The sequence below is a fragment of the Ceratotherium simum genome, chromosome 2 (assembly GCF_057802395.1).
Source record: "Ceratotherium simum simum isolate JZ-2026a chromosome 2, ASM5780239v1, whole genome shotgun sequence".
In the NCBI taxonomy this organism is placed as follows: Eukaryota; Metazoa; Chordata; class Mammalia; order Perissodactyla; family Rhinocerotidae; genus Ceratotherium; species Ceratotherium simum.
In genome coordinates, this window is record NC_141901.1 from 75,318,995 (window position 1) to 75,346,497 (window position 27,503).

General features: G+C 35.1%; 1 protein-coding gene across 1 annotated transcript in view; it reads right to left on the reverse strand.

Annotated features, from left to right (window-relative positions):
• The window catches only part of PKN2 (protein kinase N2), a 130,346-nt gene that overhangs the window by 82,156 nt on the left and 20,687 nt on the right, over positions 1–27,503 (reverse strand). The window contains exon 2 of the mRNA XM_004442905.3: positions 2,349–2,649. Coding sequence (XP_004442962.1) covers positions 2,349–2,649 — 301 coding nt within the window. The remainder of the gene's footprint in view (positions 1–2,348; positions 2,650–27,503) is intronic.

A 27,503-nucleotide genomic window follows, 5' to 3' on the forward strand; every position in this document is an offset into this window, starting at 1 on the left:
GAAAGTTATATTTCATATAACATTTGCCCTATCAATTACCTGAAAAGTCAATATTAAAAATGATCAGTAAAGAAAGTTTCTAGATTTCTTTATCCTAGAACTTTTATTTAAGGCATCGTTCCCTAAGTTATTAAATTTTTAAAATACCATGATAAATTATGCTTTGGTATTAATTACAAGAACTAAAGATTTTTATTTGGTGGTTTTCTTTTTTTTGAGATATAATAGTCACAATTAAACATCTACTATGTTCTAGGCTCTATGATAAGCCTTGAAAATAGATGAATGAAAACATGTCCTTGCTCTCAAGGATCATACAACAACGAATGAACAAAGTAGAACAGAGAAGATAATCAGAGAAAGTCAAGGAAGGGTCCACAGTGATATCCAAATTGGCTTTTGAGGAAGAAAAGGAATTTGACGGTAGGACTTAAAGGTCATGTCTTTATATGAAACTCTAGGCATGACAAATTTAATCTAAAGTGATAAAAGGTAGATCAGTGGTTGCCTAAAGCCAGGGATGGGAATTGGAGATTGACTGGGAAGTATGTATATAAGAGAACCACTGAAGTGATGGAAATGTTCGGAATCACTGGTAGTAGTGATGGTTACCTGGGTATATACATTTCTTAAAACTCATCAAATCATACACTTAAAATATGTGCATTTTATCATATGTAATATACTTCAGTAAAAGGTAATTTTCAAAAAGGGACTGAGGCAACCACATGGGCTACTTTTTGTGTGGCAAAAACTCCTATATTCCAATTGGAAAGTAGTTATCAGTATTCTGTGAGGAGGAAAATGTTTTCTCGAAATAAACAGAGTTTAAAGCTGCAGCACAGTTTCTTATTTTAGACCTCTCCTAAAGAAGTAATGGGCAAAAAATGTAGAGCTAGGCAGAGTTCCAAGAGAACAGGCTATTTCTAAGTTTATATGATATTGCTAAAAAAAGCATTTTCATAATACAAATTTCCATTTATAATGTAATTATTAAATGTGTGGGTAGGAGACTACCAGGTGAGGAGTTAAAGAGTTCTTTTGCTAACTTTGTGATTCTGGGCAAATTAATTCCCATCTTTGGGATTATTTCAGCTCTAAAATAAGAAGGCTGGTTTCTCTACGATTTCTTTCACTTTTAAGATTCAATTATTCTTACAAGGTTGAAATCTCCACATAGAGTTTCCAAATGAAATCCCTAAGGTAAATCCCAGATATTGAAAGTGATGCATTAAAACAAGTTCTATCACGTACTGAGTATCAGAAGTATTTTATGCAACTTTTGAGATTGGTAATTTGAGGTTCTTAGTAAACTTTATGAATTTTCTTAATCAAATTTAATTTTACTTATATCTGTTATTTCTTACCAGCTAATCACACAGGTTCTTCTAAAAATTCTACGGTACTAGATACATTACTCTATATATAACCATTCCTTTTCTTTGCAAATGAAGAAATCGAGGGTTATAGACATTAACCTTGCTAAAAAGAATATCTCTGCAAAGACAAAACTGTTAGATCAGATGTGTCATATAATGTTTTAAGTAAAAAGTTTTAGAAAGAATATATATATGGACAGATGGATATTGGTACAAACATAGAAAGCTTTTTCTGGAAGGAAATACAACAAAAAGTTAGTAACACTATCTTTAGGGAGAGAGTTTAGGGTGGAGAGAGGTAGTTTTTCTATTTTTATTTTCTGCACTATGGAAAAATTTCCAAAATGAATATTTGTTACTTCTATTGTTTAAAAATTATGCTCTTAAGTTGGACTTATGGGCTATATTTTCCTTTTATTCTCTATATTTAAGGGGAAAAAAAGCAATGTTTGGCTTTTTAAATTTCATCTTCTTTTTTAAACAATATGCCTCGTGGTTTCGTTGTTAATTCAGTTGCTTAAAGCACAAAGAACAAAGGTCATAGGTTTGATTAATTACATTTGCAAAGAATAAAAATATCCCTTGGTCACACAATGCATTTTTAACTTTAAAAAGTCATCTGGCAAACTCGTGCTACTGATCAAAAGGATGAATCAGGTAAGAGCATGTGGTTGACTCAACACAAAACATTAATACTAGAAAATAACTCTTAACTGATGTCTTACTGACAGAGGGTAAGAGAGTAGACAGCAGTTACTCATCTCTAAGTAAACGTTTCAATTTTCATATCCATCAACTCACTGCACTTCTGAATAGAATATAAACAAGACCTTAACTGTAAGAAAAAAATAAAGTCTCTCTACTTTCAAAAAAGCTAAAAACTGGATATGTCAAAAAGCTTACTGTTTTTGAAAATGATTCATTTCTTATTCGTATACAATACAAACATCAAATAAAATACATATATACCTGTAACATCTTCTGGATCTGATACAACAATATGTGCATTTAGTTCCTGTAGCTTGTGATGCAGTTCTTCTAATTTTTTATTTGATTTTTTCAAAATGTTGTCCACATAAGCCAAACTTTTTTTATCTGTTGTGACTTTCCTCAGATTTTCAGCTCCTTCTTTGATTTTCAGTTCTTTCCTTATTTCTCTCTTGATTCGATCCTTGATATCATCCAATTTCTGTTGCACCATCGTATCTGAAAAGTCTAATTTTTGAACAGCACTCACATTCTCAGAAAATGGAAGACTTCGGGAATCTCCCTACAGAAAAAAAAATAAACACACAAATGTGGGAGTTTAGGAAAGTTAGCTGCTCAGTAAAATGCGCAGCATAAGAATAAAACAATGCGTAAAGTGATTCTTCATTAAGTACATTACATTTAATTCTTCCCTTAATAAGTAACAGACTACTTATTTACCTTTATTGTAACCATACAAAACCATAAGCTCAAAAACTCTGCCCGCTCACTAAATAACATTACCTGACAAATTTATATTAAAATAAACATGGGCCGGCCCTGTGGCTTGGTGGTTAAGTGCGCGCGCTGCAATGCTGGTGGCCCGGGTTCGGATCCCGGGTGCGCATCGAGGCACCACTTCTCCGTCCATCCTGAGGCCGAGTCCCACATACAGCAACTAGAAGGATGTGCAGCTATGACATACAGCTATCTACTGGGGCTTTGGGGGGAAAAAATTAAATAAATAAAATCTTTAAAATAAACATAACACATCTACACACGAAAGCATCTTATAGTTGTATAAAGATAGTGGATTTTTGATATGCCATGAACCAAAAAGCTGGTGGTCTAGTGATTAAGATTCGGCACTCTTACAGGTCAGGGAACCACACCACCCATCTGTCGGCTGTCATGCTGTGGCAGCTGCATGTTGCTGTGATGCTGAAAGCTATGCCACTGGTATTTCAAATGCCAGCAGGGTCAACCACGGTGGGCAGGTCTCAGCAGAGCTTCCAGACTAAGACAGACTACGAAGAAGGACCTGGCCACCCACTTTCGAAAAAATATGCTGTGAAAACCCTATGAATAGCAGTGGAGAACTGCCAGATGTAGCGCCAGATGACAGGATGGCACAACGAGGCAGGGTTCTGCTTTGCTGTACAGAGTCTCTAGGAGTTGGAATCAACTCCATGGCACTAACTACAATGAACCCAAGCTAGATCCCAATTGCCTACACTGTGAATCTTGGGCACATTATTTAACCTTTCAAATACTCAGTTTAACCATCTGTAAAATCAAAATAATAATATTAGTCACCTTTCAGAGATATTGTGATAATTCAAAATACTGTATGTGAAGCTCCAAACACAATTCTTGGCCCATTGTGGTCAATTAATAAGTGAAAATTATTGTTAATTTCCATAGGTGAGATAAACTCCATTTTATCATCTATAAGAATTCTCTTAAAAATAAACTAATGTTGGCAAAAATAAAATAAAGTTATACCCTTATGACCACTTTTTAGTTAATGAACTAAATGCATTAAGGCTTGGGAAGACTATATTCAGAACTCTGTTTACATATTTCATGGCTAACTATCCCAATGGACAATTTGGTTGACTCACTACAAAAATCATCATTACTAGAAAATATGTTTAAATTTATGTCCTACTGATAGAAGCTAAGATAATACACAGTACTAGTTATTGATCTTAAAATGAAAATCAAATCAGGTAAACATATCTATTCTACATTTAACCAACCCAAAGCTATGCTCTACGTATCTGTATATCATTCACTATTTTAAACTCCAGTACTATAATATTATCGGTTTTTAAACGTTTAATTTCTGAAACACAAGAAACTAGATAATGTTTGCCTTTGGGAAGACGAATTGAGTTTGTGAAGGAGACAGAAAAGAGAGAGACTTATATTTCACTGTGCACCCTTTATGTATCTTTTGAACCACAGACCTAATTAATTAAAATATTTTCTTTAATTTTGGAGGGAATTCATCATACCCATATAAATAAGTTCTATTTAAATTCTTGGTGCAAATATTTTTTACATCTAATTCTTAACCTCTAAAAAACACATATCTTGCAAATAGTGAGTTAAAAGATGGCGAGACATGGGGCAAGATATGGGATCTAGTCTTGGCTTTGGTACCAATTTACCCTGAGCCAATAGGTACACTATGCAAAAAATGAAGTAGTTGATCTATAAATCTGTTTTTAATCTTTTTAGGGCCAAGAACCCCCTTTGAAATTCTAACAAAAAACAGTAGAACAGAGAAAATTTCATGTTTGTATGTACAATTTCCAGATTCCACAGATCTTAGATTAAGAATTCCTGGGATAGGTGAACTACACCTATTGGCCTTAAATTTTGGATTCTTATCTATGGAGATATAGAATGATCTTCTAACTGGGCCAAAATAATGTCTAGGTGTTTCACTATTTATAATGGAATCTAAGTCCTATCACCCATTTATGCAGTTTCCAAAGTTTATGAATCCATCTTTGGCTGGTTATCAAAAACACTAGCACATATGACTACTGTCAAAAAATAAAATCCCAATCTCTGCAGGCTAGCTTCAGGTAAAGTGGACTGAGGCAAACAATGCTTATATGAAAAAGTTTAAGCTAGTTGCATTCCTCTAGATATTTTTATTTCTACCCGAATAGACTTAGAAAACATCACATGAATTGCTTTCACAAATTTGTGCTTTAATATTATGTACTAAGCCGGAGGTTCCCTACATTTCTTGTTCCTGGTGACCTTAGTGCCTCAGAAATTTTTTCCTTACGCCCCATAGCCCAAAAGAAATACCTAACAATTTTGTTTATTAAGTAGTAAGGTCCAAATAACTTAATAAATATTTATGTCATAACTTAATATGTTTGAAACAATACAAATTGAAAGAAAAATTACATTTTTATTTCATTCTTTAATAACCACAGTTACTTATTAATGGGATGTGTCTGCCTGTTGGGTACTTCACAATTTCTCAAACCTTGAAATCATATTGGACACTTCCACCCTCATTTTTTGTTCCACCCTAGAAAGGGAACGTAGAAAAATCTAATATTGAAACTTAACTGACTCCAGTTAATTCACATGGTATCCAACAAATGGTGTCACTGTGTTACCCTGAAAAATTTAAAATATACTGCAGCATCCTGAGAGTTTGCTGAGGCACCCCAGAGGGCCCTGTTACATAGTTTGAGAATCGTGGCACTAACATTTAAAGGTTGTTAAAAAAAAACAAAACAAAAAAACAACCTTTTATATGAAAATGGCTTCTATTTCATGTGAAACCTTTGAAAGCCCTTGTCTACTTCAACTCTCATTTCTTTTCAATTTGCTCTCTAAATTCCAATCATATCAAATTACAGAAATTTACTGCCAGAGACAATCTCTCTTGGCTCAGCTACTACGCATGCAGCACCTTTGGGATGCGCCACCTTTCCTTCTTTCTCAACTGTCTCTTCCTGGTCCCTTCTTTGGTCAGTTAGCTTCTACTTTGTTTCAAAATTTACAATTCTTCCCTGGAAAGAATTTCCCCTGCCTATGCTCTCTCTAGAATTTAGATAGAATGCCTTTCCTGTGTGTTCTGATAGTGTGGATCTTATTTAAACAATCATCCCTTTTCTTATCTGACAACGCCAAAGACTATGAGCAATTTGAGGGCAGGGCTTATGCCTGGCAGAGTAGTTCTGTTTTGTTTTCTTAATGAGTTGACCATTAGATTATTTAATATTCTTCTTTTAGAATTCAGGAAAATCTGTCACCGCTAAGAAAGTCATGCTTTCCTCTTTCTGATGAAGAGAACGCATACTCCAGGAAGCTCAAAGGCAAAACTGATATTGAATCATAGCAACTATATTAGCTAGAATTAGATATGAACCATATGTGGTTAGCATGTTTGCTTCTTCTTCCTTTTCATTGGCCTGAATTTTTAGTAACCGTATTTTTACTCCTATCTTTTGTTGTGACATGCCTCAAATACCTTTTGGAAAGGAGCAGGAAATACATACAATATAATCAGTAATTTAAAATAAACAAATGCCCTCTGAAAGCAGACAGGAAAGGTTACAGTTCTATTACTCCTTTCCAAAAAAATTTGGTTGCAATAAACCATGAAAGTTATTGGAAAATATAATTTTCTTGGAAATTTGGAACTGAAATGTGATATTCCCTCTATTAAATTATGTCTCTATCCTAAAAAAAATTAATAAAAGCAATTATAAATAACAGGAATCAGTACTAGGTAATGAAATAATATTCTTGACATAGGTAAAATAAATTAGCCTCAGGAAAATAAATAGCCGTTTAACCAGTGAAAATGTTCAATGATAATCTTTGTCTCAGTAGGTTCTATTACAGGCAGGCAGCAGTAACTGTCCACACCATCTACATTATATTAATTTACATTTACAAGCTTAACACTTTTATCCACCATTCACAATTCTTTCCTACTCTATAAAATTTCATGCCTCCCCTAAAAGTAATCAGTAGATACCTTTTCTCATCTTTTCCAAAGAGAGCAAAGTTAGACCCAACCTCTAATCACAAACTGCCTTTAAAATTCATTAATATGCTCAGAAAGTACGGAGATAAAAGAAAAAAAAAAAAAAAAAAAAGAACTAATCCTAAGCATAAAACTAAGCTCCTAACAGCATTCATGATCCTCCACCAATCATCTATACATAAAAGAAACCCCATAATTCTCATACCTTTACCACTGAAATCACAAGCTTAGCCACTCCATTCTAGTCAAATTAATTTAACACTTTGCTGTTTACATTCTTTTGCTGGGTCTTTCTTTCTTATACCCTATTCCTTTCACTATAAATCTAGACAAAATACTTATTTCAAGTCCTTCCTGATTAATCCTACCTACCTATTTTTAATGTACTTTAAATTTCATACCATTCATATCCCTAGTGCAGTCATTCAATCAGATGGGTCAAACCCAAACACAAGGAAACCATTAGCGAAATCAATACCCTCAGGATTTATAGTAGAACAATCGAAATGATTTTTAGGTAAGTAGGTTTCAAGCAGCTAAACAAATAAAATAAGGAACAGAGACCTCGACAAATAAGAAACAGAGTAAAAATTAGATAAATTTCAAAGGAACCAATAAATTACAAAATTAAGTGGATACATTGAATAGCAGATTAGACCAAGATAATGAATTAGTATAGTGGCAGATAGATAACTGAGGAAATTACTTTGAATTCATCACACAGAGATATGAGAAACTAAAAGGCATGGAAGATAAAATGAGAAGACCTAAGTTCCATTTAGTAAGAGCTCCAGAATAAGAGAACAAAAAAAATGCGGGTGAAGAACTATGTAAAGAGATAAATGGATGAGAATTTTCCAGAATTGAAGAATGATATAAATCCTTAGACTGGAAGGTCACACCAAGTTGCAAATAAGATTAAATGAAAATAATAACAACAAAAATAAAAGAGCGAAAAGGCACTTTATCTACAAATGAACGACAACTAGATCACCAGAAGACTTTTCCTTAGTAACAACAGAGGCCCAAAACTTTCAGCCTTTATCTTAAGGGCCTCTTATATTGCTAAGGCTTTCTCTAAAATTACAAGACAAAACAAAAAAATCTGCTTCAAAATATTAACATTCTGGGGAAAATTACAGATGAACTAATCCAGTGTCCATGGTAGATTTACATCATTCCCTGGTTCACTAATCATGTATGTGTTAATTTACGTTAAAGAAAAATTGTGCTGTGGCAGAAAAAACTGTACCATTTTTACCTCTTAAATTGACAAAGGTTTTTCTAATCATACTGTCGGCAATAATCCACATGTAAGCTGTAAACCTTTATAAAAGTTGAAAATATGTAACAAGAAACTTAAAAATAGTGATTCCCTTTAACCCAGTAATTCTAATTCTAGAAAAAAATAAGCAGAAATTATTACTACACAGAATCGTCAATTCAGTAAGTTTTGAATTAATAATAATATGTGCAAGGCACTGCACTAGGCACAAACTCCCTTATAAAGTTTACAAATAGCAGGGCTTTAAATCAACTTACAGGAAAGAAAAAGTTCAAGATGCTAAGTAAGTGTTATAACAAAAGAATTTCAAACAGTCTAGGGAATAAGAAAACGTTTCTCTTATTTATGTCCTTTATCATTGCACAGCAGTATGTCCAGCCTGATACATTGCTGCTATGTACACACAGTTTTATTTCAAATTATGTTTAAAATAAGAATGGAAAAGACTGGAAGGAAAGAGATTAAAATATTAACAATAATTATCTCTGGGTAAAAAAATTAAGAGGGATTTTCACTTTGTTCTTCAAAGTTTTCCATATTTTCTCTTTTTTTTTTTAGCAATGAATATATGCTGCCTATCTAATAAGAAGGGAAAGACATTGTTTAAAAGAAACCAAAAGTAACTTGCACTTTATTTAAATTTCGGCAAATGTAAAAGCTTATAATGATTTCTTATACTCTTATATTTGCTATTTAACTAGGTTATTTTGAGTCAATACAATTCTACTGCAAGGGATGAGACTATACATTCCACTCTAATTAGACCATATCATGTGCCAGCTAAGTATTTCAAGTACAGAAATGTGTTAATACGTATTTGATAAATACAACTAATTTTATATTATGAAATAATGAAATTTTTATCTGTAGACTAAAACATAAATTGACATTTTCAATTTACTGTATTTCAACAAACTCACAGTGAAGTCAAGAAAAACACTAAAATAAGAACAGGATCAGATTCAAAGAACAAAATGAAGAAAAAAGTCTGTCACTTATGACCAAGTACATCTAGGGAGAGACAGGAAAGGATGTTTACTCCTCACTGGCCAAGTTCCCAGAGAAGAAGCGAAAAAGCTGTTACTTTCTCTACATTATAGAAATATAAAACAGTCTGACCTGATAGGTGCCAAGAATGTTAGAGCACCCATGAAAACTCACTGGGTACAATGATTCATGTACTGTTTTAGCTAGAAGAAATTTCAAAGATCATATAGCTTAACTCTCTCGATTCTAGTTTTGAGGAAAGCAGGTTCAAAGCAGCTAAGCCACTTACCTAAGGTCACAAAGAAGCCAGTGACCTGGCTGGGTGTAGCACACTAGTCTCCTGACTCCTAGTTTGGTGCTCTTTTACTCCACATTGCCTTCTTAAGAGGAGATCTTTGGAGTATCCATTTCCCTATATTTGAACTTATGCATTAATTAATGGATATTATGTGCCTTAAATTAGGGATATTGACAGGACATATTTCCTCTTACTCTCTAATTTCACACTAATCCAACCCTCTGTGTCTCAGGGCAGAATGCTCTCAACCAGAAACCAAGAAACCAGTTGTAACTCAAGCTCTCCATCACTAGCTATGCAACCCAAGCATGCTGTCCCATCTCTCTGTACCTGTTTGCTCATCTGCAAAATGATGTCTGGCTTTCCTATCCTTTAGTTTTTAAAACTTCATTTATTCAAAACATTCACTGAATGCTAGGCAATGGAAATGGCACAATCCTGGTTTCTTTCAGGTATTCAATTTATTAAAGAAGACAGACACGAAAACCAAACATAATCTGAAGAAGTAGCAAAGCTTTACACAAATGTAGGCCATATTTTGTGTGTGCATGTGTGTTAACAGAAGGTTCAGTTAGAACATAGTATGATGGAAAGAACTAAGCATTTGGAGTCAGACTGGCCATGTATAAATTCTGATACGGCAACCACACTAAAGTTTCAATTTCTTCATCTGCAAAATGGAATTATTACAACAACCCTGACTATATTATTTCTAAGTCTCATAATGGCTATGCTTGATACTAAGCAGTATGCTTTCACAGTACAGCTTTATTTTATTTTATTTTTTTTGTGTGAGGAAGATCAGCCCTGAGCTAACATCTATTGCCAATCCTCCTCCTTTTTTTCTTTCCCTTTTTCTCCCCAAAGCCCCAGTAGATATTTGTATGTTATAAGTTGCACATCCTACTAGTTGCTGTATGTGGGACGCCACCATCAGCATGGCCCGACAAGCGGTGGGTCGGTGCATGCCCGGGATCCAAACCCGGGCCGCCAGTAGCCGAGCGTGCGCACCCAACCGCTAAGCCACGGGGCCGGCCCCCACAGTACAGCTTTAATAGTACAGTTCCTGGCACACAGCACTGAACCAGACAGTGCTGGGCACCTACATAATACCATCCTCCTTTTATCCTTCAAAAAGAATTCCATTTTTTTAGGACAGCTACATGCAAAAGAATGCAAGTAGACCACCTTCTTTCGCTATAAACAAAAATTAACTCAAAATAGATCAAAGACCTGAAGGTGAGACCTGAAATTATAAAACTCCTGGAAGAAAATATAGGCAGTACACTATTTGACATCGGTCATAAAGGGATCTTTTCAAATTCCATGTCTACTCGGACAAGGGAAACAAAAGAAAAAAATAAACAAGTGGGACTTCATGAGATTAAAGAGCTTCTATAAGGCAAATGAAACCAGGATCAAAATGAATAGACAACCCACCAGCTGGGAGAAAATATTTGCAAATCATATATCCGACAAGGGGTTAATCTCTGTAATATATAAAGAACTCACACCACTGAACAACAAAAAAACAAACAACTTGATCAAAAAATGGGCAGGGGGGGCTGGCCCCGTCGTGTAGTGGTTAAGTGTGCGCCCTCTGCTGCTGGTGGCCCAGGTTTGGATCCTGGGCGCGCACCAATGTACCACTTTGCCAGGCCATGCTGTGGTGGCATCCCATATAAAGTGGAGGAAGATGGGCACAGATGTTAGCCCAGGGCCAGTCTTCCTCAGCAAAAAGAGGAGGAGTGGCATGGGATGTCAGCTCAGGGCTGATCTTCCTCACAACAAAAAGGGGGGGCGGGCAGAGGACATGAACAGATACTCTCCCAAGGAAGATATACAGATGGCCAATAGGCACATGAAATGTTCAACATCACTAATCATCAGGGAAATGCAAATCAAAACTACACTAAGATATCACCTTACACCGGTTAGAATGGCTATAGTCACCAAGACAAAAAACAATCAATGTTGGAGAGGTTGTGGAGAAATGGGAACCCTAATTCACCACTGGTGGGAATGAAAACCGGTGCAGCTTCTATGGAAGACAGTATGGAGATTCCTCAAACAATTAAAAATAGAAAGACCCTATGATCCAGCTATCCCACTACTGGCTATCTATCCAATGAATCTGAAATCAACAATCCAAAGAGGCTTATGCACCCCTATGTTTACTGTAGCATTATTCACCATAGCCAAGAAGTGGAAGGAAGGAACCCAAGTGTCCCTCAACTGATGATTGGATAAAAAAAGATGTGGTACATATATACAATGGAATACTATTCAGCCATTAAAAAAAGACAAACTTGTCCCATTTGCAACAACATGGATGGACCTGGAGGGTATTATGTTAAGCGAAATAAGCCACAGAGAGAAAGACAAACACCACATGACTTTACTCATATGTGGAAGATTAACACACAGACAGAGAGAACTGTTCGGTGGTCACCAGGGGCAAGGGGGTTGGGGGTGGGCACAAGGGGTGAAGGGAGGCGTTTATATGGTAACTGACAAATAATAATGTATAACTAAAATTTCACTGTTATAAACTATTAAGACATCAATTTAAAAAAAAAACTTCCATTTTTTTAGATTCAACAGAGTGCACAGATAAAATTATCACTTCACCAGATCCTCTTGCAGCTAGAAATAGCCATATGACAATTCTTGTCAAAGAGGAGTAAGCCCAGGATTTGGGGGAAAGCTTCCATTTCTCCCTCTCTTTTTGCCTAGAATGCAGACCCAAGGCCTGAAGGTACAGGAGTACCTGTGACAATAAGGGGCAAACAGGACAAAAACCAACACACTAAGGATGGCAAAGCACAGAGAAAGAGCCTAGGACCCTTACGGCTTTATTGAACTGCTACACAAGTCCTAGACTGCCTACTTTGGGCTTCTTGTTTGAGATGAAATATAAATTTCTATTTGATTAAGGATCATATAGGGCCATATTGGTCAATATAAGGACTTTGGCTTTTACTTTGAGCGAAATGGGGTAGAGCTTAGGCAAAGAAGTGATATGGTATGATGTCCTGTGTTAAGAGATTTGAGGGGGGCCAGGGAAAAGCAGGGAAACCCGTTATGAAGCCATGGTAGATTGTTGCAAAATGGCCTAAATGAATCCTGCCTCCCGGCATTCATACTGTCATGTAGCCCCCTTCCACAATGACTCAAGCCTAGTGTTTTGACTTACTCTGACTGATAGTGTGATGGAAGTGACATTCTGATGATGGGCAGGGAGTTCCAAGCAGAGGCCTCAAGAGGACTCATAGCTTCTGTTTTCGTTCTTGAAAACTCAACTACCATTGAAAGAAGTCCAGACTATTCTGCTAGAGAGAAAGGCCCTGGAGGTTGAGAGAGACCATGTGGAGAGAGGTCATGTGGAAGAGAACTAAAGCACTCCAGCTGTTCCAGCCATTCCAGCTGAGGCACCAGACATGTGAGGCCATAGTACACATTCCAGTCCAGCTTAGCCACCAGCTGAATGCAGCTGCATAAGTGAGCAAAGGGAAGACCAGCAGAACAAACACTTAGTATACCCACAGAATATGGAGACAAGTTTGTTACACTGTAATAGATATGTAATACGGGCTACTGCAGGCAAGAGATAATGATAGCTCTAAGCAGTCTTTTCTCTTACAATGATTATTAATTACTTTTTATTGACTCTCGAGATAAAAAGTATAAAAATCAATTTGAGGGATGGAGATCCTAATAACGTTATCATTATGCTGAAAAAGATAAAACAATTTTCCTTCTCTTTCCCACTTTACACCTCCCCACATTTTGAGAAGAAGGATGTAGGTAGAGACAACAATCCTCTTCTTAAAAAAAAAGACCAAAACAAAACACAAAGTCATTACTTTTTTGTGTGTGTGTGTGTGAGGAAGATCAGCCCTGAGCTAATACCCATGCCAATCCTTCTCTTTTTGCTGAGGAAGACCGGCCCTGAGCTAACATCTGTTGCCAACACTCCTCTTTTTCTTTTTTTTCCTTCCCTTTTTCTCCCCAAAGCCCCAATAGATAGTTGTATGTCATAGTTGCACATCCTGCTAGTTGCTGTATGTGGGACGCCGCCTCAGCATGGCCAGACAAGCAGTGCGCCGGTGCGCGCCCGGGATCCGAACCCGGGCCGCCAGTAGCAAAGCACGCACACTTAACCGCTAAGCCACAGGGCCGGCCCCAGGTCATTACTTTTTAAAATAGACTTGCTTAATTAAAAAAAATTAACTTGCTTCCCCCACCATTCCTGTCACAAAGTTAAGCATAAGCTGCATGTGGACGAGAGTATCCAATCCTTAGACTCAGTGATTGGTTTAGGAGTATTCATGTGATTGAAGTAGCCCATTCAGATGCTCTTTTCAGGGACTGATAGGGAAGTCCTTCTCCTGACAACACCAGTTACCAAGACAATAAAAACCTGAAGTTACTGATGAAGAGAAGTGCTTTTCTTACCAAGGACAGCCAGAAAACAAAGCTAAACCAGAAAAAAGCAAAGATGAGAATTAAAGAGAAAAAGATCACTGAGAACACAGGCTGAGCATCTATATCCAATTATGCTTAAAGCAAATACACCTCCATACTCCTAAACTTTTTAGTCACTGTGCCAACCAATCTTTTTGGCTTGAGTTAGTTTGACTTAACATTTCTCTTAGTACAAATCAAGAGTCACAAATAATATGATATGTCTAGCTCCCTGCTTTGAAACATGATATTTTCCCTAATTTAGTAACGATAATGGCAATTCCAGATCTATATGTATGATTTTTTTTCCAATATAATGATCAATGTTTCTTATAATTGTTCGTGTACACTACCACTCTAAATAACTTTGTTTTATACCATAAAACTGAATCTAATGGGTCAGATTTCCACTCTTGTTCCAAAGGATGCCACTAGTAATTTTTGGTCTTATTTTGCATACTCTTATCCCTTGAGCTTCTGGGAAATGTTTCTTATCTCACTCAAACCATGATTCTAGTGAGGTCTTCAGTGTTCTTACACGATCCTATATCCCTGGCCAGAGTTGAATGATTTAAGGATGGGCACCTGACTAAGCTAAACCAGTGTCCCATATCTTTGCCAAACATGATTGATCCATTCATCCCACAAGTATCTATTGAATACCTTCTACGTGTGCTAGATGCTGTGCTGGACACTGGATATTCAGTGGTAAAAAAACAAAAAACATACAAATCTATATGAAGCTAAATATGAGTTCATAATGATGCAGAAAGAGCACGACAAAATTCAACAGGCATTCATGATCAAAAACTCTCAATATACTAAGAATAGTTTTTTCCTCAACTCGAAAAAGAATATCTACAGCTAACATCATATGTAATGGTGAAAGACTAAACGCTTTCCCCCAAGATCAGGATCAGGACAAGGATGTGCTCTTTCAGCACTCTTATGGAACACAGTCTTGGGCATTCTAACTACTTCAATAAGACAATAAAAGGCATACAGATTGGAAAGGAAGAAATAAAACTGCCCCTATTAGCAGATATCATAGTCATCTACATAGAAAAATCCAAGAAATTTCTAGAATAAAAGAGTTCAGCAATATCACAGGATACAAGAACACTCAAAAATCAATCATACTTCTCAATCAATGTACTCACAGTGACCATGTGGACATCAAAGTTAAAAACATAATACCATGTACAATCATTGCTTAGGTGCTCCTGTGAGGTGATCCACGGTACCCGAGCCCCTCCCCATCACATTCCTTATCACATGCTACTTTCTTTGTCTTCCCTGCTTGACAATAAGACAAATTCTCTAAGAGCAGAAGCAGTATCTGTCTTGTTCACTACTGTGTCCCAGCACAGTGTCTAGCACATCATCACTAATCAGTAAATATTTTTAAAAGAATTAAAAATATATATATGCTTCTACTTTCACAGGTAGAATAGCAATCCCCCATATCCATACCCAAAACTCTACCTGCCCCCTCCCCCAACAAAAGCTCTACTTATAGAAAAAGTTTCAGGAAAAAAGAAAAAGAAGGTATTGGGAAACACAGACAGCTGGAATCAGAAATCAAGACAATCCTCAAATTTATAATATGGAAAGGGCTTTCAGTCACAAGTCATTGTTCTTTTCAATTAAGTCACATGCATATTCAAGCACAAAACAAAATTATACAGTGAGAAAAATCTGAATTTTGTTGGTAACTGTCCTTTGAATGACTACTTAGATTAATTTTCCTTTGTTATTTTATCTTCGCATTCCAAATTCTTAGAACCTTATATGCTTAAAATAGAAATAATTTTACCTTGTCAGTATTCTAAACCAGAGGGCTCGTTATCAAGTGACAAGTAGTTGGGCTACCAATAACCCTAGGAGCATCAAATCTTCATTCCATTGATCAATTTTATCAATTTTGCCCTAGCAGTGGTTCTTAAACTTTTTTGTGTATGTAGAGTTGGGGTGAGGGGTGGGGGTACAGATTACAGATCTGCTCCAGGATTCTGATGAAAGCAATGGACTCTCAGAAAATTCCACGTGTGCAACATACACACACACACACACACACACACACACACAGAGTGGCAGGAGGTTTCAGGGGGTTCACAGATCCCTAAGGCCATCCAAGCACCCCAAGTTGAGGGCCCATGCAGGTCTAGCCTTTCATCACCCGGTTACCTTCTAGCTATCAGTTATTTCTTAGGAGCCTAATATGCAAAAAAGACTTTTTAGGAAAATATACCATATTCAGAAAAAGCATAAAATAAGACCTGGATTAATTAATTTCCTAGAATACCTCCTTTATACAAAATCAACCATGTTAATTTAAGTAACTTCAAAAATTATATTAAGCAGATCTCTGGATGATCAAAGAAACAAATTTGCCTCAGTGCCTAGATTCTATTTGTTCTCACACCTCTGAAGGTAAAGCAGGGGATTTTCCTCATTCTGAACCTCCCCCATTCCTGAACATCCCAGGATATAAAACATACAAGTCCTGTTTTGCATCCATAGCCCCAAGAATATAAGAAATAGTGATAGTAGTTTAATACACCGATTACTGACCATTACACTTTAAGTGAGACTCAAAAACAAACGGTAAAAAAAATTTTTTAAAGGGCTATTTATACATTATATTTTCTTTTTACCTCTAAATGTGAACCTGAAGTCATTTCCCCTAGCCAGAGCTTCTCAATAGGGGCTTTAACACCTCCTAGGGGCATTTTGGAAATATGTGGAAATTCTGGTTGTGAAGATGACAATAAGATAGAGACAGGTGGGGAAGTGACTTAGGCAGAGGCAGACACTCTATGAAACAGAAAGCCAAAAGAATCTAATAAAATAATGAAACATTAGTATATCAGAACAATTAAGAACAAAGGTTTTGTCTCAAAGGACTATAAAAATGATTAAGTTAGTAAAATATAGAAATCTTTGTCACAGTATTTGCCATTTATTACTTATTCAATTACCAGGAGAGCCAACATTATTACCATTATTAGTAAACACAGCCAAAAAGTGGGCAAAGGATAGCAGGATATCAAAATAAAGAAAAGATGGGATTAAAATTAATTTATGTGTCATATTTAATTTAGAGCAGATCTGATATACCATAAAAACCTCCAATGTGCTAAATTGTTACATATTTTTAAATAACTAAGCATAAACAAAATAGATAACATAGTAGCATATCTCTTTCAAGCATAATGATAAGAATTTGAGGGCGTAAATAAAGAGATATTAAGAGAAAAGATTCCAAAGGAAAAGCCCGGAAATGCTTTACTTTTTGTTTGAAAGTATACAATAAAAGGCAACCAAACTAAGATTACAGATAAAACAGATGAACTGACAGACAGGGAGGGAGGGAGGAAGGGAAACAGAGAGAGAAGGAGAGAATTAGACTTGGGGCTCTCATTAAATGTTTTATTTTACTGATTAGGTTGAAGAAATAGAAAGCAAGTTGTCAGTTACTCAAGACCTGGGGAGTGGGAAGGCAACAATGAAATTATGCAGACAATACAAAAGAACATCCCTGAGGAAGTAAAACTAATTAGTCAAGTGCAAGGTAAGTAATAGCTATTTACAAACAGAAACAATAAAACAGCTAAGTGACTTGGTTGAAACAAGTTAAAAATTAGTGAGTGATAAAGTGTTATACTGGCAATTTGATAGAAATGTGGTATGTGAAAACAAATGCAACCTTCCCACTGTCCTTCATATTGGTCTTCACGTCTGCTGAGGACACAAGGAAAATATTTATAATTACCATGAGGGTTTCAGAGCTGGAGATTTCATCAAGAAATAATTTCTGGTGTGGAAATGGTAAGTATCAGATTTAGTATAGTAGTTGGGAGTGGAGGGATGGAGAGGGGAAGAAACGCCAGAGAGAGGTATCCAGAAGGCTTCTTTCAATTGTATCGATAATGTTTATTTCTTTAGCTGGGTGGTGAATACAACGGTGTTTTGTCTTTTACTCTCTATGTACATTTTGGTATGCCTATAAAATAATAAAATGAGGAAAGAATGATACAAAAAACAAAAGGAGAGAGCTAATATAATAGAAAGCTAATCTAATAATAAAGACATTGGATTTCATTATTGGGGAAGTAGTTGCGGAAGGCTATAAAATTCTCGGAAGGTCATCTAATGTAGGATAGTCCTTTGTCTGGAATTTCAACACTACAGGTGAAGGTAATGGCCTCTCAACGTCTTAAAATTGTGCTACTCTGAGAGTATATTTTCTTGAAAACATGTTAAGAATTTTTAAGCTGGAATGCCATGTTACTGGGTATATTTCAATATATAAAAAATATTAAGTATATATTTAAATTTATGCCCAACATAATATAAAAACTTCTTTCATAATTCCTAAAAATGAAGTTTCCTAGCTATTACTTAATTACATTTTTAGTAATATCTCATTCATTTTTCCTCATATTGTAAAGCTGGTATCCACAAATATTAATATATCAGAATAAAATAAAATGGCACAAATGTATTAAGCAAGACAAGTGAAATCTGCGGAAGTTTGTGTCTTAGATTCAGACTTACAACCTTGATTTAAAATATTTTATATTTTATGGTATAATACGTTAATATACTGTTTTTAATCATTTTTAACAAATCCTAGTTATCACCCATCTGAAGGAATCATATATATTACATTCTTAACAATTCAGAATATGGTATGCTTAGTTCTCTTGAAACATTTTTATAGTTGTACATAATAATCATAATGGCAAGCACACTCCTCCTACAAAAGTCATATTCCACGAAGTACTACAAAAACATATATGGGAAGGGGTGGGAGTAGCCTGCAATAGTCTGTTTAGACATAAATAATAATTCAGTTTTTGGCATATAGGTACTCTGATACATCTTCTGTTCTATAACTTAGCATACAAGTCTGCTTTTTAAAAACTGTTTCATTCAGCAACAATTTATTAAATATCTACTATGTGTAAAGTCCTATTCTAGACAATGATGGATAAAAAAAGATGATAAAGCCACTCTTCCTATAAGGTGGTGGCTCAGATCAAAGTTCACAGAAGCATATCTACTTTAATATAACTTATTTAAAAACTATAGTCATGTTATCATGAAAAACATGATTTTTAAGTCCATAAAATATATATGTAAAACAATTTTTTAAACCAATAATGTGTCACAAAAGTTTACTCATTTTAGCAGAATTATGAAGGCTTAGGAAAAAGAAGTAGGTTAAAAATAATTTCTCCACATTGTTTCCATTTCTCTCACCAGGCCTACACATATATAATATAAATATACCACGTATAATAATTTTATAAACCAACCAAATCATACATAATATTATAACTGTAGAGGGCAATGAAAGAAAATTACATAAATACAGTTCTTTCCTCTTCAAATTTCAATTACCATTCCTCAAACCCCATTTTACTCCTATAAGTCTGAAACTCATAGAGATTTCATCTCTCTACTTACTGAGCAATATAAATGATCACATTTCTATCTACAATTATAAAGTGTCTTATACGCATTCTAAAAGCATTCCAGGGGCTGGCCCCGTGGTGGCCGTGGCTGAGTGATTCAAGTTCTCTGTGCTCTGCTTCAGCAGCCCAGGTTCGCAGGTTCGGACCTGGGGCGCCACCTACTCCACTCCTCAGCCATACTGTGGAGGCATCCCACACACAAAATACAGGAAAATTGCCACAGACGTTCAGGGCTAATCTTCCTCAAGCAAAAAAAAAAAAAAAGAGGAAGATTGCCAACGGATGTTAGCTCAAGGCAAATCTTTCTCACCAAAAAAACAACAAAAATAATATTAAAAAAAAATAAAAGCATTCCAAATGTATATACATTTTATTAAAATGCATTGTATATTCAAAGTAATTTAAACACCTATGATTTAATTACTTCATTAATATGGAAATCATTTTTTCAGCCCAATCATATCTCACATTTAATATTACTAAAATTACCACTGGTAAAAAATGATATCTCAATCAAAAATATAATTAAAAATCACCTCTATTTTAATAGACAGCATGTACAAATTGCAGGTTCTCACAATCTTCCAACACAGAAACACATTTCACAACCAAAAATCCAGAATGATTAAGCAGAAGTGGGATATTAAAGGCAAGAGTGAGAGAGAGAAAGAAAGAAAGAAATTATGAATAAGAAAACCTAAGTTCTAGTCATGGTTCTGTCATTGGTTTGCTATAAGATCCACAGCAAACTCTTAAACTGTTTCAATTGTTTCTTTTCTAAAATAGTGATTGGTTCTAATTTTAACTCAAAAGTTTACATTATGTCCATTTTGAATCCTACAAACAACTTTTGCTTTAACGATGATTTGGGATTGTATACTTCCGTTTTCCCTTCATTATCCTTCATTTCCCTTTATTATCAGCATTCTTAAAATGTGGTTCACAGGCCCCTGGGAGTCCCAGGATCCTTGTAGTACAATTACTTATCTCTATCTTCCTCTCCATATTTTAAGTCCCATGATAGAAGGAAGTATATTTGATTGCTATTAAATATTTTGATCATTATTATATATGATCAGGCACCACAGAAGGTGCTCAGTAAATATTTGTTGAATGAATGGAGAAATGGCTGCTCAAAGTTGACATACTGAGTGAGAAGTAATACCTGAGAAGAAAAGAAGAAAAAAGAAAAGAATCATACTAACCACTAATGCCATTTGGTACAGGAATAAGGAGTACTACTCAAGAAAAAGTAAAATTTTCTATGTATATTATGTAAATCAGGCAGCAAAATGTGACACACTACATAAATGTAATTTCCAAAAACAATGTTAAAAATCAATGTTTTATATGTTTAAAGAATTAAGATTAATTTATTTGGAAAATATACTTCATTCCCCACTGATGAGGTATGAGTGAATAATAGAGCAAAACTATCTTTTAATCACAATTTAGAATTGGTAATTTTGAAGTATGACTTGTTATTATATCACAATATATCACGTCACATACTCCAAAATGAAGAACCAACTTTCCCACTGGTATAAGCAGCACCCCAAAGGAAGATAACAGTCACATAGGACATTGAACTATCTTATTCTTTACTACCAAATGGAACAAAGTTTATAAAATGACATATTCCATTACGAGTGGGGTTACATAACAAAAACCTACAGAGAACCAGTTAATACCCAGACCTAGTTTCCTTATTTCTATTCACACTAACACAAGAACTACAGGTTAGACAGGTTGAACCACAAAAACCATAGTTAGAGGATAACAGGCAGGGAGGCTACCACTGCGGATCTATAGAATGTCACTAAGGCATTATGTATCAAAGAAACACTTGATAATGAATAATTTGAGTTCTTTCCCCCCCAGGTTGGCAATCAGCATTAGGTTAGTCATGCTACTGCATGTAACCAAATGGCAATCAGTTTTGTTCCCACATACTATCTAATACTGTCCAATAAGCTGGCTTTCCTTCAAATACACAGAACAAGTAAATATGCATCAAAAGAAAAGTATAAGAACAACTACAGACCTAGGTACCCTAGTAATTCAAATATGAATTATACTTGGATTACTTTTGCCATTATCTGGAAACTCTGGGATAAAGAAATGTAAAATATTAGCATTACATTCCTTCAATATTTTGGTTAGAAAAATAAGACCAGGTAATTAATAGAAAAAGAATTCAGAATGGACAACAAGCAAATGAAAAAATACCAATCTTTTGTTATAATCAGGGAGATGCAATTAAAATAACGAGATACTTTTCATACCAAAAGGAACTATTTCTCTCCTAGGCATTTACCCAAGAATAATGAAAGCATAAATCCACTAAAAATCTTGAACACAAATGTTCACAGCAGCTTTATTTGTAATAGCCAAAACCTGGCAACAACCCAAATATCCATGAACAGGTAGAGGGATAAACAAATTGTGGTATATCCATACAATGGAATATTACTCAGCAATAAAAAGAAATGAATTATACATGCGACAGCATGGTGGAATCTCAAAATCACTCTGTAGAGTGAAAGAAGCTATGCCAAAAAAAAAAAAAAAAAAGGACAAAAGGACACACTCTATGATTCTTTTCATGTAAAACTCTAGAAAATGCAAATTAATCTATTGTGATGAAAAGCAGAAAGTGATTGCCTGGGAATTGGGGGGAATGGGATAATGGCAAGAGGGTGAGATTACAAACGGACACAAAGAAACTTGTGGGGTGACAGATATGTTCATTATGTTGATTGGAGTGATGGTTTCATGGGTGTAGAGGTATGTCAAAACTTATCAAATTATATATTTTAAATATGTAGTTTATTGTATGTCTTTTACATCTCAATAAAAGTATTTTTTTAAAAAAGAGAACGCCTTTTTAATTCTTATTCTCTTATTGTAGATATGATTTTTTTTTTTATTAAATTCAAGGTTGTTCATTAAAAACCATGCTCTACTAGAGTTAGGATATCCTGGTTCCCTTCGTGATGTTAGACAATCTTTCTGGGCCTCATTTTTCTCTCTGTAAAATGACATTAGGCTAGATTGATACATGTCTGTCTCAATTAATATTTTATGGATCTATAGACTAGTAGCCTCAGCTTTTTATCATATTATGTTGTTTCCAGAACTCTATAGTAAATCACATCACATTCTGTGATGGGGGAAAAATGTTTATTACAAAATTCAACAGTAAACTCCTATAACTGTTTAAAATATTAAAATATATAATATACAGTGAAAAGAGCACTGGCTTGGATTTAGACAGACCTAGTTTCAAATTCCAGTTAAGCTAACTTTCTATGTAACACGAGCAAGTAATTTTACTTCTCTATGCTTCAGTTTTTTAATATGTGTATAAAGAAAATAAAACACCTCTTAGGACTGCTGTTAGGATTAGTAAAACAAAAAGGGTGAGATGTCCAGCAGATGCCTGTCATATAACAGGTGTTCAATAAACGGTAATTTAAATATCTATTAATGATAAAATAGTGCTTTAAATTATAAATCTGCATACTTCACTTTATTGTAATACATCAAAAATAACTACCATATTATTATTATTATTTTTTTAAAGATTTTATTCATTTTATTTTTTCCCCCCAAAGCCCCAGTAGATAGCTGTATGTCATAGCTGCACATCCCTCCAGTTGCTGTATGTGGGACTCGGCCTCAGGATGGACGGAGAAGTGGTGCCTCGATGCGCACCCGGGATCCGAACCCGGGCCACCAGCATTGCAGCGCGCGCACTCAACCACCAAGCCACAGGGCCGGCCCAACTACCATATTATTAACATAAATTAAAACCACCACCACTTTAAAAAGTATCTCTCACTATAAATTTTAAAAGACAAGAATTTGGTTTTTCACCATGAATGAGGAAGGTTAGGCAAGAATATTTACTGAGTGCCCATTAAGTATCAGGCACATAAAGTAATACACGCTTTACTTCATTTAATCTACATAAATAAACCATGGAGGCAGAGGGGGCATAAGGAATGGTGGAAGGTAGGGTGGGAAGTACTGCTATTTTTATAGAAGGTAATCAAGGAAATTCTCTCTCATAAGGAAACATTTGAACAGGGATTTTAGTATATTTGAATTCATAAAATATTTTTTTACACAAAACATCACTGCATCATTAGCCAAAGATTTCCCTGGCTTAACTAATAAAGAAGTTATCCCTTTAAATTGGTATAAATGAATGGAATACAAAATATTTCAAACACCATGCTGCAAATTAAATATAATTCTTCCAAAGAAAAGATTCAACAACTATTAAACAGAAAAAGTTTTCAACTGAAACTAGGATACCTCATGAAAACTATGCAGTTGAGAGCTTTTCATTTGCTTTTCCCTATAGCTCCTTGAGTTAAATTATCATTCATAATACCAGAAAGAAAACACACAACTGAGTAAAAAACTTCCCAGTGGTAAAATCTGCATATTCCAAGTAAAAAGAATAAATGATATAAAGTAAAGCTATTTTTTAAAAGTTTACATTCTTTACATCGTTTTGGCTGTTGACCTCAAAGAATAAAAACAGCATAATGCCTTATTTCTCAAGCTGTTGACCAAAGCTTAGAACCAGCAGATGCATCAAGTCCAACCTCAACTGTTAAACAATTTGAATGTCAAAATAGGAAAAACAAAAAGGACATAATTTGGGGCAACCTTCTGAACAAAAAATACGAAGTTTTTTTAAAAATTTTTCCTGCCTGCATGCATTTGGTTCCCATTATCCCACTCTCTTAGAACATGTATTCCTCTTAATGAAATTCCACCTATCCCTCAGTTTAAATTTCACCTCCTCTCTAAAGCTTATCTTAAAGTAACCACTCCCTCCTCTGAAATCCTACAGCAACTGCCTGTACAATTCACTTAGAAACTGTGTATGACCTCAAGCCATCTATCTCTTCCATTGCTGTCCTGAAATGTAATATAAATCTTGAACTGGTAACTTCATGATTGTCTTAACAACTGAATTTAGTTTCTAGAGCGCCACTGTCAGTTCAGCAGTCACTAACCACATGAGGTTGTACATATTTAAATTTAAATTAACTTAAACTAAAAAGTCAGTTCCTCAGTTGCACTAGCCACAATGCTCATGTAGTTAGTGGCTACCATACTGAACAGTTACCAAAAGGATATACAGTGTTAACATTTCTATCATCCCAGGAAGGATTACTGAACAATGCTGTTCTAAAGGGTAGTGGCCAGGTCTAATGTTTCTTTGTATATACTAGAGTTCTTAAAACAGAACCGGAATATGGTAGGCATATTCAGTATTTGAGTCAATATTTGATTTTATAAAGACAGTTACTGTAGTGGCAGAGATAGTCCTACAAACATATCTTGTTTGGTTAATAGTCTGTTAAGACTTTGAAGAAATATTTTAAATTTAGAACATATCTCCCAATAAAAGTCAATAAAAACCCACATGGAAACGAATGACCACAGTTGAGAAGTGGTTGCCACTAGCTTTTTTCATACCTGCTTACCCATTCAGAGTCACTGCCAATCCCATAATGCATGTATGTCCCTTAAACTCACCTGCTTCACTAATTTATGTTACTTGCCTAGACCCTGAACCACATGTTAGTTAGACCTACTGCTCTATACTCTACGGACATCTAAGAATTATTTTTTATTAAGGAATAAAAGGATAGATTTTGATCAGTTTTCTAAAGCTCTAAGTAGTGTACGTAAAACTGTATGGCTCCATATTGATACATAATCCTTTCAACAACGCAAGCCCCAAATAAACTGCTCTTTTAATACAAATAAAAGGTTTTGAATAAGAAATTTTCACTTGGTGTCTAGTTGGCAACGCTTGGATCATAAGAATTGATTGCCTTTCAAGGTGACTCTCTCAAATATGTGTCCTAATTATACAACTTTTGAAATTCGTAAAAAAAAGTTTCTCTAGGGACTACTGAAGCAAAGAGAATGTGTCTGTTCTAACTTTACAATACTACCACAATTCATTTGCTCATTTTTGATTACAATAGCAGGTACATATTAGGCATTCCTATTGACTGAATTAATGAATTATATCCTTGCCTAGATATGAAAAAAACTTGCTGTGAGCATCAGCAGATAAACACAAAATGTTAGTATTCAAATAGTGAGCTGCGGAAATCTGGTTGGTAACTTTTTCCTGAACTCAATGCTTGTTATTGTCTCTGCTATTTGTATAGGAGAAAATCTACAGTGAGAAAACAATTTTCCTTTCATTTAAATCTATCTTACTCTCTTGGCTATTGAAAGTTTTTTATGGTATCTACATACACTAGACTTAAAAAATTATCTACTTTCCTAGCTTCAGACACTTCTCATTATTACACCAGCTCATTAATCGTAACTGTAGCAAGCCAAGTCAGTAACAGAAAAACAAAAGTTTCTGTTTTACAAAGAGCTGGAATGTGAACTGGTATCCTTTCTTAGCTCAACTCCAATAATTAAGCCTAAAAAGATACCTATTCCAGGGCTGGCCCAGTGGTGGAGTGGTTAAGCTCATGTGCTCTGCTTCAGCAGCCTGGGGTTCACAGGTTCAGATCTCAGGCACAGACATACACACTACTCATCAAGCCATGCCATGGCAGTTTCCCACACACAAAACAGAGGAAGACTGGCATAGATGTTAGCTCAGTGACAATCTTACTCAGGCAAAAAGAGGAAGATTGGCAACAGATGTTAACCCAGGGCCAATCTTCCTCACCAAAAAAAAAAAAAAAAAGATACCTATTCCAGAGTTGCTTATTACTAATATCACTCCTTTCTCTTTCCACAAGGTCAGAATAAACAACAGCCTAATTTTTTATTCCTTAACATTTGTTCTAACTGAAAATTATTTTTAAATTAGTGCAATAACAGTCAAAAGTTTTGATGTGAAAAAATTAGATTTTTTTCAATGAGATTAGATCAAGTTCCTATTTACTTCTGAAAAGAAACATATAAACTATTTTTCTTAGAAATGAGGGATTTTATTCTTTTGCCTTAAAGTCTTTCAAATAATATGCTCAAGAAATTAAGAGTTTTTTTAATTACATAAAAAATGCTAGATTTAAGTGAGTTCTCAAGCTCAAACAATTATTTAGCAAGTTAAAATAATTTCTTTTTTCTCTCTCTTTTTTTTTTTTTTTTGGTGAGGAAGATCAGCCCTGAGCTAACATCCATGCTAATCCTCCTCTTTTTGCTGAGGAAGACCGGTTCTGAGCTAACATCTATTGCCAATCCTCCTCCTTTTTTTTTTTCCCCAAAGCCCCAGTAGATAGTTGTATGTCATAGTTGCACATCCTGCTAGTTGCCATATGTGGGACGTGGCCTCAGCATGGCTGGACAAGCGGTGCGTCGGTGTGCGCCTGGGATCCAAACCCTGGCCGCCAGTAGCTGAGCGCGCGTGCACTTAACTGCTAAGCCATGGGGCCGGCCCTAAAATAATCTCTAAACATAGCCAGTAGGTTCAAAAACTGTTCCAAGCATTTAAAAATATCTTCTGATATCTTTTTAAAAGTAATTTTAAAAGATAGGTCAACAAACTGGTATTAATAAAAACATACAACCCAGAGCGACAATATATACACACACATCCACACACCAAACCTGCTCCTCCAGTTCCCGAAAGAGGGCATTTGAGGCTGTCAGCAAAAAAAACGCTTCATCTCATCTCAGTGATAGCAAAAATGCTTAAGAATATAGAATTTCTGGTTAACAATACTGTGTAGTATATTTGAAAGTACCTAAGTGAGATCTCAAAAGTTCTCATCACAAGAAAAAAAAAAATTTGTAACTATGTTTGGTGATATGTTAACTAAACTTACCGTGGTAATCATTTTGCAATATACACATATATCAAATCATTATGTTGTACACCTAAAACGAATACAATGTTATATGTCAATTATATCTTAATAAAAACTAAAATAAAAATTTTAAAAAGAATACAGAATTTCTAGGATAAGTTGTTTTAAGATCTCAACATAAAGAAAACTGGACAAATTACTACTAATGATCATCTGTTGTCTTCTACACCTGAGATCAATTAAACTCCAACTCCTAAAAAGGAATGTAATTTAACAAATATGCCCCTAAC